This window comes from Diorhabda sublineata, chromosome 4 (genome assembly GCF_026230105.1).
Source record: "Diorhabda sublineata isolate icDioSubl1.1 chromosome 4, icDioSubl1.1, whole genome shotgun sequence".
NCBI lineage: Eukaryota > Metazoa > Arthropoda > Insecta > Coleoptera > Chrysomelidae > Diorhabda > Diorhabda sublineata.
The window spans coordinates 36,682,886-36,695,790 of NC_079477.1; the positions used below are offsets into that span (position 1 = coordinate 36,682,886).

Below are 12,905 nucleotides of genomic sequence, written 5' to 3' on the forward strand. Positions count from 1 at the left end.
TAACATAGATTTTGGACGCGATCTTAATGAATCCAATTTTCGGCAAAATTAATATCAAAAAGGCATTTTTTAGCGAAAAGTTGTTTTTTTTTTGGAGAAATTGATTCTAGAAATGTCAAATTTTGACATAATTGCACTTGAAAAAACCTAATTTTCTATCTAATTGAGATTGGATATGGCATTTTCCACTAAGATAATCCAAAAAAACAATTTTTAACCAATTTAACGTTGATGTATACAATTTTTGACGAAACATTGTAAAAAAACTGACAATTAATCATATAACAACTAAAAAGAAGTCAATTTTTGACTAAATAAAGTAAGAAAAGTCAATTTTCTACTCAACTGGACTTGTATGGGCCAATTTTTGACAAAAACAAACCAAGAATAACCAATTTTGCGCAAAATTAATATAGTAACCTGAATTTGACCAAATTAAGTTTGAGAAAGTCGATTTTTGACGAAATTGAATCCAAAAAAAAACAATTTTTAACTGAATTGAGTTTGGAAACCAAAAATTTTAACCTTACTGAAATTGTTAAGGCCATGTTTCACTTAGTTAAGCCAAAAGAAAACAATTTGTGACAAAATTAAAGTTGGAATAACAATTTTTGACAAAATTTTGTATTAAAAATCTGAATTTTGGCCAAAATATAACTAAAGTATCAATTTTTGATAATATTATTTCAATAAAGTACAATTTTTAAACAAACTGAAGTTGGAATATCCAATATTGAACAAAATGAAAATGGCGAAAACCAATTTTTGATAAACCGGACCGAGAAAAGCCAATTTTTACCAAACAAAAGTGAGAAAAACCAATTTCTAACCAAATGAAAAAGAAAGAATTATTTCTGAGCAAGTCAAACTGAAAAACAATTTTTTAACAATGAAACTCGATTAAAGTCAATTTTTGATCAAATGAATTCGAAAACAGTCAATTTGTAACCAAATAAACCTGAAAAAAGACAATTTGGAACCAAACGAAATTGAGAAGAACCAATTTTTGACCAAATCAAATAAAAATAGAATTTTTGAACGTGTCAAACTGGAAAAAACCACTTTTTTAATAGGGACACTCGATTAAAACCAATTTTTGACCAAATGAATTCGGAAACAGCGAATTTGTAACCAAATAAACCTGAAAAAGCCAATTTCGGACCAAATCAAATGAAAATAGAATTTTTGAACGTGTCAAACTGAAAAAAACCAATTTTTTAATAAGGAAACTCGATTAAAACCAATTTTTGACCAAATGAATTCGGAAACAGCGAATTTGTAACCAAATAAACCTGAAAAAGCCAATTTTGGATCAAATCAAATGAAAATAGAATTTTTGAACGTGTCAAACTGAAAAAATCCAATTTTTTAATAAGGAAACTCGATTAAAACCAATTTTTGACCATATGAATTCGGAAACAGCGAATTTGTAACCTAATAAACCTTTTTTAGTCTAATTTTTGACCAAATGAAATTGATAAAAACCAATTTCCGACCAAATAAAATAGAAAGAATTATTTTTGAACAAGTCAAAATAAAAAAAAAACAATTTTTTAACAAGGAAACTCGAATAAAGTCAATTTTTGATCAAATGAATTCGAAAACCGTCAATTTGTAACCTAATAAACCTTTTTTAGTCCAATTTTTGACCAAATGAAATTGATAAAAACCAATTTCCGACCAAATAAAATAGAGAGAATTATTTTTGAACAAGTCAAAATAAAAAAAACAATTTTTTAACAAGGAAACTCGAGTAAAGTCAATTTTTGATCAAATGAATTCGAAAACCGTCAATTTGTAACCAAATAAACCTGTAAAAGCCAATTTCGGATCAAATTAAATGAAAATAGAATTTTTTAACGTGTCAAACTGGAAAAATCCAATTTTTTAGTAGGGAAACTAGATTAAAACCAATTTTTACCAAATGAATTCGGAAACAGCGAATTTGTAACCTAATAAACCTTTTTTAGTCTAATTTTTGACCAAATGAAATTGATAAAAACCAATTTCCGACCAAATAAAATAGAGAGAATTATTTTTGAACAAGTCAAAATAAAAAAAAACAATTTTTTAACAAGGAAACTCGAGTAAAGTCAATTTTTGATCAAATGAATTCGAAAACCGTCAATTTGTAACCAAATAAACCTGTAAAAGCCAATTTCGGATCAAATTAAATGAAAATAGAATTTTTTAACGTGTCAAACTGGAAAAATCCAATTTTTTAGTAGGGAAACTCGATTAAAACCAATTTTTACCAAATGAATTCGGAAACAGCGAATTTGTAACCTAATAAACCTTTTTTAGTCCAATTTTTGACCAAATGAAATTGATAAAAACCAATTTCCGACCAAATAAAATAGAGAGAATTATTTTTGAACAAGTCAAAATAAAAAAAACAATTTTTTAACAAGGAAACTCGAGTAAAGTCAATTTTTGATCAAATGAATTCGAAAACCGTCAATTTGTAACCAAATAAACCTGTAAAAGCCAATTTCGGATCAAATTAAATGAAAATAGAATTTTTTAACGTGTCAAACTGGAAAAATCCAATTTTTTAGTAGGGAAACTCGATTAAAACCAATTTTTACCAAATGAATTCGGAAACAGCGAATTTGTAACCTAATAAACCTTTTTTAGTCCAATTTTTGACCAAATGAAATTGATAAAAACCAATTTCCGACCAAATAAAATAGAGAGAATTATTTTTGAACAAGTCAAAATAAAAAAAACAATTTTTTAACAAGGAAACTCGAGTAAAGTCAATTTTTGATCAAATGAATTCGAAAACCGTCAATTTGTAACCAAATAAACCTGTAAAAGCCAATTTCGGATCAAATTAAATGAAAATAGAATTTTTTAACGTGTCAAACTGGAAAAATCCAATTTTTTAGTAGGGAAACTCGATTAAAACCAATTTTTACCAAATGAATTCGGAAACAGCGAATTTGTAACCTAATAAACCTTTTTTAGTCCAATTTTTGACCAAATGAAATTGATAAAAACCAATTTCCGACCAAATAAAATAGAGAGAATTATTTTTGAACAAGTCAAAATAAAAAAAACAATTTTTTAACAAGGAAACTCGAGTAAAGTCAATTTTTGATCAAATGAATTCGAAAACCGTCAATTTGTAACCAAATAAACCTGTAAAAGCCAATTTTGGACCAAATCACATGAAAATAGAATTTTTGAACGTGTCAAACTGGAAAAATCCAATTTTTTAGTAGGGAAACTCGATTAAAACCAATTTTTGACCATATGAATTCGGAAACAGCGAATTTGTAACCTAATAAACATTTTTTAGTCCAATTTTTGACCAAATGAAATTGATAAAAACCAATTACCGACCAAATAAAATAGAAAGAATTATTTTTGAACAAGTCAAAATAAAAAAAAAACAATTTTTTAACAAGGAAACTAGAGTAAAGTCAATTTTTGATCAAATGAATTCGAAAACCGTCAATTTGTAACCAAATAAACCTGTAAAAGCCAATTTCGGATCAAATTAAATGAAAATAGAATTTTTTAACGTGTCAAACTGGAAAAATCCAATTTTTTAGTAGGGAAACTCGATTAAAACCAATTTTTACCAAATGAATTCGGAAACAGCGAATTTGTAACCTAATAAACCTTTTTTAGTCCAATTTTTGACCAAATGAAATTGATAAAAACCAATTTCCGACCAAATAAAATAGAGAGAATTATTTTTGAACAAGTCAAAATAAAAAAAACAATTTTTTAACAAGGAAACTCGAGTAAAGTCAATTTTTGATCAAATGAATTCGAAAACCGTCAATTTGTAACCAAATAAACCTGTAAAAGCCAATTTTGGACCAAATCACATGAAAATAGAATTTTTGAACGTGTCAAACTGGAAAAATCCAATTTTTTAGTAGGGAAACTCGATTAAAACCAATTTTTGACCATATGAATTCGGAAACAGCGAATTTGTAACCTAATAAACATTTTTTAGTCCAATTTTTGACCAAATGAAATTGATAAAAACCAATTACCGACCAAATAAAATAGAAAGAATTATTTTTGAACAAGTCAAAATAAAAAAAAAACAATTTTTTAACAAGGAAACTAGAGTAAAGTCAATTTTTGATCAAATGAATTCGAAAACCGTCAATTTGTAACCAAATAAACCTGTAAAAGCCAATTTCGGATCAAATTAAATGAAAATAGAATTTTTTAACGTGTCAAACTGGAAAAATCCAATTTTTTAGTAGGGAAACTCGATTAAAACCAATTTTTACCAAATGAATTCGGAAACAGCGAATTTGTAACCTAATAAACCTTTTTTAGTCCAATTTTTGACCAAATGAAATTGATAAAAACCAATTTCCGACCAAATAAAATAGAGAGAATTATTTTTGAACAAGTCAAAATAAAAAAAACAATTTTTTAACAAGGAAACTCGAGTAAAGTCAATTTTTGATCAAATGAATTCGAAAACCGTCAATTTGTAACCAAATAAACCTGTAAAAGCCAATTTTGGACCAAATCACATGAAAATAGAATTTTTGAACGTGTCAAACTGGAAAAATCCAATTTTTTAGTAGGGAAACTCGATTAAAACCAATTTTTGACCATATGAATTCGGAAACAGCGAATTTGTAACCTAATAAACATTTTTTAGTCCAATTTTTGACCAAATGAAATTGATAAAAACCAATTACCGACCAAATAAAATAGAAAGAATTATTTTTGAACAAGTCAAAATAAAAAAAAAACAATTTTTTAACAAGGAAACTCGAATAAAGTCAATTTTTGATCAAATGAATTCGAAAACCGTCAATTTGTAACCAAATAAACCTGAAAAAGCCAATTTTGGACCAAATCAAATGAAAATAGAATTTTTGAACGTGTCAAACTGAAAAAAACCAATTTTTAATAGGGAAACTCGATTAAAACCAATTTTTGACCAAATGAATTCGGAAACAGCGAATTTGTAACCAAATAAACCTGAAAAAGCCAATTTTGGACCAAATCAAATGAAAATAGAATTTTTGAACGTGTCAAACTGAAAAAAACCAATTTTTAATAGGGAAACTCGATTAAAACCAATTTTTGACCAAATGAATTCGGAAACAGCGAATTTGTAACCAAATAAACCTGAAAAAGCCAATTTTTGGCCAAATGAAATTGATAAGAACCAAATAAAATAGAAAGAATTATTTTTGAACAAGTCAAAATAAAAAAAAAACAATTTTTTAACAAGGAAACTCGAATAAAGTCAATTTTTGATCAAATGAATTCGAAAACCGTCAATTTGTAACCAAATAAACCTGAAAAAGCCAATTTTGGACCAAATCAAATGAAAATAGAATTTTTGAACGTGTCAAACTGAAAAAAACCAATTTTTAATAGGGAAACTCGATTAAAACCAATTTTTGACCAAATGAATTCGGAAACAGCGAATTTGTAACCAAATAAACCTGAAAAAGCCAATTTTGGACCAAATCAAATGAAAATAGAATTTTTGAACGTGTCAAACTGAAAAAAACCAATTTTTAATAGGGAAACTCGATTAAAACCAATTTTTGACCAAATGAATTCGGAAACAGCGAATTTGTAACCAAATAAACCTGAAAAAGCCAATTTTTGGCCAAATGAAATTGATAAGAACCAAATAAAATAGAAAGAATTATTTTTGAACAAGTCAAAATAAAAAAAAAACAATTTTTTAACAAGGAAACTCGAATAAAGTCAATTTTTGATCAAATGAATTCGAAAACCGTCAATTTGTAACCAAATAAACCTGAAAAAGCCAATTTTGGACCAAATCAAATGAAAATAGAATTTTTGAACGTGTCAAACTGAAAAAAACCAATTTTTAATAGGGAAACTCGATTAAAACCAATTTTTGACCAAATGAATTCGGAAACAGCGAATTTGTAACCAAATAAACCTGAAAAAGCCAATTTTGGACCAAATCAAATGAAAATAGAATTTTTGAACGTGTCAAACTGAAAAAAACCAATTTTTAATAGGGAAACTCGATTAAAACCAATTTTTGACCAAATGAATTCGGAAACAGCGAATTTGTAACCAAATAAACCTGAAAAAGCCAATTTTTGGCCAAATGAAATTGATAAGAACCAAATAAAATAGAAAGAATTATTTTTGAACAAGTCAAACTAAAAAAAAACAATTTTTTAACAAGGAAACTCGAATAAAGTCAATTTTTGATCAAATGAATTCGAAAACCGTCAATTTGTAACCAAATAAACCTGAAAAAGCCAATTTTGGACCAAATCATATGAAAATAGAATTTTTGAACGTGTCAAACTGAAAAAACCAATTTTTTAATAAGGAAACTCGATTAAAACCAATTTTTGACCAAATGAATTCGGAAACAGCTAGTTTGTAACCAAATAAACCTTTTTTAATCCAATTGTTGACCAATCTAGAAACTCCCCTTAAAATCAACTGCATATGATATAAAAATTTCATTTTTCATAATAAAATCATCCCCATATCATGAATAATTTCATATTTTGGAGTTTTATCAACCACAAAAACATATTTTCCCATTTTCTCTAACTGTAATTAATCATTTTACGAAATAAACAGCAACAAAAACAACCAACTTGGATACTAGCAATAAGTTTAATTGTACTGCAGTGACCTCTATAGGATTATATAGATAATTCACTAGCCGCACATAATATTTCGAGGGTGAGATTTTTTTTTTTTTTTCATAAATATCAACGTTATAAACAATAAAATTGAGTTGGAAAAAAAGTGCCAAAAACATTCTTGTTTCATAAAACTTTTCGGAAATTTTTCGAACTGAAAATATGGTACTACGAGACTGTTACGTTCAACCAATGAAATTGGTTATTGGTAAGGTTAAACGTAGTGTATTGGTCAAAAATACAACAGCTTAAAAAGTGATAAATCATCGAACCAAACCTCGTTTTACGATTTTACATATTATTATAAAAAAATCCTGACCTGTTTCGGTTTCTTCTTCTTCAGGTATACTTGTCTGGCCATAGACAAAAGAAAAATATAAAACAGCTCCCACAAACAATTTCATTTCCAAAAAAAAAACACTTTCCGAAAACCACAAAGTTTCCACTAACACGAAAACTCGGTTTACAAAAATCGCGATGTAGCGGCGCGAAGTATTCAAATTTCCCAGAAAAAAACACAAAGAGGGTGAAAACCTACCCCTAACGTTATACTTCGCAGCACTGACGCCACGCATTCTGGCCGTACGACGAAGGAAACCCGACACGACGTCCAACGAGAAAAAGCGACTAGAGTCGATTCGATGAATTTTCTCACCTGAAAATTTCTTCCAACATCAATTTCGGGGGGGCGTGTTGATGCTAAATTCGAAACGTTTGACAAATATTTACTCGAAATTATTTCGAAATACTGAAAACGGGGTGCCATATACAGGGTACTAAACTAATTTGAAACATGTAAGCCCGTATTTCCGAACGACGCAAAATAAGGGTGGAAATTTATCACGTTTCGGGATTTTCTACGAATGTATATAATGAAATTCAATTATCGAAACATGGAAAGCGGAATCGGCAATATGGAAAATGTTGCAAAAATATTTAATCTACGAAAAAATCGCAATTTCCTTTGTTTATAGGTAAATGAAGGCAATGAACTGAAACCTCCAAAATCAAACTTTCAACACGTTTCAGCTTGTTAGGTCAGTTTTTCTGTGAACTTTGTCGTCCTAGATGATCACTAGGTTGCTTTTTTAACAAATATTAGTCTCTTAAATCACTATTAGCCTCTTAAATGTTTGTACAATAAATTATAACACCACTTGAATCACTATTTGAAAACATTCGAAATTTTTTGAACAGATTTTCCGCTAACTTTTGCTCCTAGATGATTTTTTAACATATTATAGCCTCTTAAATAGCCTTTTTAAGGAATACTAGCCTCCTAGATGTTCACAATGAATTAAAGTCCCCAAAATCAGACTTTCAGTACGTTTCAGCTTGTTAGGTCAGTTTTTCTGTGAACTTTGTCGTCCTAGATAATCACTAGGTTGCTTTCTTAACAAACATTAGCCTCTTAAATCACTATTAGCCTCTTAAATGTTTGTACAATAAATTATAACACCACTTGAATCACTATTTGAAAACATTCGAAATTTTTTGAACAGATTTTCCGCTAACTTTTGCTCCTAGATGATTTTTTAACATATTATAGCCTCTTAAATAGCCTTTTTAAGGAATACTAGCCTCCTAGATGTTCACAATGAATTAAAGTCCCCAAAATCAGACTTTCAGTACGTTTCAGCTTGTTAGGTCAGTTTTTCTGTGAACTTTGTCGTCCTAGATAATCACTAGGTTGCTTTTTTAACAAATATTAGTCTCTTAAATCACTATTAGCCTCTTAAATGTTTGTACAATAAATTATAACACCACTTGAATCACTATTTGAAAACATTCGAAATTTTTTGAACAGATTTTCCGCTAACTTTTGCTCCTAGATGATTTTTTAACATATTATAGCCTCTTAAATAGCCTTTTTAAGGAATACTAGCCTCCTAGATGTTCACAATGAATTAAAGTCCCCAAAATCAGACTTTCAGTACGTTTCAGCTTGTTAGGTCAGTTTTTCTGTGAACTTTGTCGTCCTAGATAATCACTAGGTTGCTTTCTTAACAAACATTAGCCTCTTAAATCACTATTAGCCTCTTAAATGTTTGTATAATAAATTATAACACCACTTGAATCACTATTTGAAAACATTCGCAATTTTTTAAACAGATTTTCCACTCACTTTTTCTCCTAGATGATTTTTTAACATATTATAGCCTCTTAAATAGCCTTTTTAAGGAATACTAGCCTCCTAGATGTTCACAATGAATTAAAGTCCCCAAAATCAGACTTTCAGTACGTTTCAGCTTGTTAGGTCAGTTTTTCTGTGAACTTTGTCGTCCTAGATAATCACTAGGTTGCTTTCTTAACAAACATTAGCCTCTTAAATCACTATTAGCCTCTTAAATGTTTGTACAATAAATTATAACACCACTTGAATCACTATTTGAGAACATTCGCAATTTTTTAAACAGATTTTCCACTCACTTTTTCTCCTAGATGATTTTTTAACATATTATAGCCTCTTAAATAGCCTTTTTGAGGAATACTAGCCTCCTAGATGTTCACGATGAATTAAAGTCCCCAAAATCCGACTTTCAGTACGTTTTAGCTTGTTAGGTCAGATTTCCCATGAACTTTGTCGTCCTAGATGATCACTCGGATGCTTTCTTAACAAACATTAGACTCTTAAATCACTATTAGCCTCTTAAATGTTTATACTTACCTCTCAGGTACTTTTAAGATAAAGCATAGCTTTCAAAATCAGTAGCCTCTTGAGTAACTTCTTCACAAGCCTCCTGAAATACTTTTATAACAAATACTAGCCTCTAATAGCTTTCTAGACACTTTAACTACTTTTAGCAACCTGAAGACTCTTTTTTCACCAATCTTTTGGTTTCTAGACACTTTCTCAACAAACCCTAGCCTCCAAGATGTTTTTTTAATTAGTTCTAGCCTTCTGTAACTTTCTAGACACTTTTAACTACTTCTAGTAACCTGAAGTTTCTTTTTTCATCAATCTTTTGGTTTCTAGACAAGTTTCCAACAAATCCTAGCCTCCAAGATGTTTTTTTAATTAGTTCTAGCCGTCTGTAACTTTCTAGACACTTTTAACTACTTCTAGCAACCTGAAGTTTCTTTTTTCATCAATCTTTTGGTTTCTAGACAAGTTTCCAACAAATCCTAGCCTCCAAGATGTTTTTTTAATTAGTTCTAGCCTTCTGTAACTTTCTAGACACTTTTAACTACTTCTAGCAACCTGAAGTTTCTTTTTTCATCAATCTTTTGGTTTCTAGACAAGTTTCCAACAAATCCTAGCCTCCAAGATGTTTTTTTAATTAGTTCTAGCCGTCTGTAACTTTCTAGACACTTTTAACTACTTCTAGCAACCTGAAGTTTCTTTTTTCATCAATCTTTTGGTTTCTAGACAAGTTTCCAACAAATCCTAGCCTCCAAGATGTTTTTTTAATTAGTTCTAGCCTTCTGTAACTTTCTAGACACTTTTAACTACTTCTAGCAACCTGAAGTTTCTTTTTTCATCAATCTTTTGGTTTCTAGACAAGTTTCCAACAAATCCTAGCCTCCAAGATGTTTTTTTAATTAGTTCTAGCCTTCTGTAACTTTCTAGACACTTTTAACTACTTCTAGCAACCTGAAGTTTCTTTTTTCATCAATCTTTTGGTTTCTAGACAAGTTTCCAACAAATCCTAGCCTCCAAGATGTTTTTTTAATTAGTTCTAGCCTTCTGTAACTTTCTAGACACTTTTAACTACTTCTAGCAACCTGAAGTTTCTTTTTTCATCAATCTTTTGGTTTCTAGACAAGTTTCCAACAAATCCTAGCCTCCAAGATGTTTTTTTAATTAGTTCTAGCCTTCTGTAACTTTCTAGACACTTTTAACTACTTCTAGCAACCTGAAGTTTCTTTTTTCATCAATCTTTTGGTTTCTAGACAAGTTTCCAACAAATCCTAGCCTCCAAGATGTTTTTTTAATTAGTTCTAGCCTTCTGTAACTTTCTAGACACTTTTAACTACTTCTAGCAACCTGAAGTTTCTTTTTTCATCAATCTTTTGGTTTCTAGACAAGTTTCCAACAAATCCTAGCCTCCAAGATGTTTTTTTAATTAGTTCTAGCCTTCTGTAACTTTCTAGACACTTTTAACTACTTCTAGCAACCTGAAGTTTCTTTTTTCATCAATCTTTTGGTTTCTAGACAAGTTTCCAACAAATCCTAGCCTCCAAGATGTTTTTTTAATTAGTTCTAGCCTTCTGTAACTTTCTAGACACTTTTAACTACTTCTAGCAACCTGAAGTTTCTTTTTTCATCAATCTTTTGGTTTCTAGACAAGTTTCCAACAAATCCTAGCCTCCAAGATGTTTTTTTAATTAGTTTTAGCCTTCTGTAACTTTCTAGACACTTTTAACTACTTCTAGCAACCTGAAGTTTCTTTTTTCATCAATCTTTTGGTTTCTAGACAAGTTTCCAACAAATCCTAGCCTCCAAGATGTTTTTTTAATTAGTTCTAGCCTTCTGTAACTTTCTAGACACTTTTAACTACTTCTAGCAACCTGAAGTTTCTTTTTTCATCAATCTTTTGGTTTCTAGACAAGTTTCCAACAAATCCTAGCCTCCAAGATGTTTTTTTAATTAGTTCTAGCCGTCTGTAACTTTCTAGACACTTTTAACTACTTCTAGCAACCTGAAGTTTCTTTTTTCATCAATCTTTTGGTTTCTAGACAAGTTTCCAACAAATCCTAGCCTCCAAGATGTTTTTTTAATTAGTTCTAGCCTTCTGTAACTTTCTAGACACTTTTAACTACTTCTAGCAACCTGAAGTTTCTTTTTTCATCAATCTTTTGGTTTCTAGACAAGTTTCCAACAAATCCTAGCCTCCAAGATGTTTTTTTAATTAGTTCTAGCCTTCTGTAACTTTCTAGACACTTTTAACTACTTCTAGCAACCTGAAGTTTCTTTTTTCATCAATCTTTTGGTTTCTAGACAAGTTTCCAACAAATCCTAGCCTCCAAGATGTTTTTTTAATTAGTTCTAGCCTTCTGTAACTTTCTAGACACTTTTAACTACTTCTAGCAACCTGAAGTTTCTTTTTTCATCAATCTTTTGGTTTCTAGACAAGTTTCCAACAAATCCTAGCCTCCAAGATGTTTTTTTAATTAGTTCTAGCCTTCTGTAACTTTCTAGACACTTTTAACTACTTCTAGTAACCTGAAGTTTCTTTTTTCATCAATCTTTTGGTTTCTAGACAAGTTTCCAACAAATCCTAGCCTCCAAGATGGATTTTTAACTAGCTCTAGCCTCATTGAGACTCTTTTTTCATTATATTTTTGATTTCTAAATACTTTGCTAAATCCTGACTTTTTAACGTCCTGCTAGCCTCCTGGAGTTTTCTAAACTTTCTCAACTACTTCTAGTCTCCCCTCAGAGTCTTTTTTAAACTATTTCTAGTTTTGCATCCCGTGATTCGATTAATTTATTGTGATAAGTCATATTGACATATCGAAATGAATTACAGGCGAACGAGAATCGTAGATCATCAAGGGAAATTGGAATCGATCTGTTCAAATCTAATCCAGACTTACAAACAATCAAAATCGCGCTTAAAAAAAAACAGATTTCCCTCCACAACACGACAGTTTCCACGAAAATCATCCGGATACTTTTCCACGTGAAATCGAAGTTAATTATGAAAAAATATCATTAGAACAGATCAGTAAATTTAACAATGTAATATCATCGACTCGTAAACTCATCAGAATTTAATAAAAACAAAGAGTGAATTCCGTCGAAACGTTTTAAGCATCTCTCCGGTTGGCGTGTGTATCACAGACGAAAAGAACAAACGCGAACGTTCTCGAAATGTAAAGATAATTAAAGCAAAAAGCAAATTAAGTTAAAGTTCAGAAGAGAACTTGGAAATATTTCGAAACGGAAATGTTTTAATTATATACCAGATGATATCCCGGATTCACAATCTCTACTCGGATATAAAATGATTGGCCGGATTTTTATAATGAAATTTATATAGAATACTTTCGAAGTTTATGGAAAAATTATGAGTGACAGGTGTTTAAACGTCAATTTGACAACATTTATGTGTGTGGGTGTCGTATTTTTACTAGGAGGAACACAAAATTTGGTAAAAGTATGAAATAACACAAGATTCCGTCCTCTACAACAGTCTATTATCGCATCACATACAAATCCCAGCCTCCTAGATCAGTTTTCTAATAAACCATAGCCTCCCAAATGTTTCTACACAGATATTAGCCCCCTAGATCAATTTTTCAATAAACTCGAAC

The 12,905-nt window shown here is 30.0% G+C and overlaps 1 protein-coding gene across 1 annotated transcript in view; it reads right to left on the reverse strand.

Annotated features, from left to right (window-relative positions):
• LOC130443185 (synaptogenesis protein syg-2-like) overlaps positions 1–7,187 on the reverse strand; it is a 234,091-nt gene extending 226,904 nt beyond the window's left edge. The window contains exon 1 of the mRNA XM_056777696.1: positions 6,964–7,187. Within this exon, the coding sequence (XP_056633674.1) occupies positions 6,964–7,048 (85 nt within the window). The 5' untranslated portion in view covers positions 7,049–7,187. The remainder of the gene's footprint in view (positions 1–6,963) is intronic.
• Between the last annotated feature and the right edge of the window lie 5,718 nt (positions 7,188–12,905).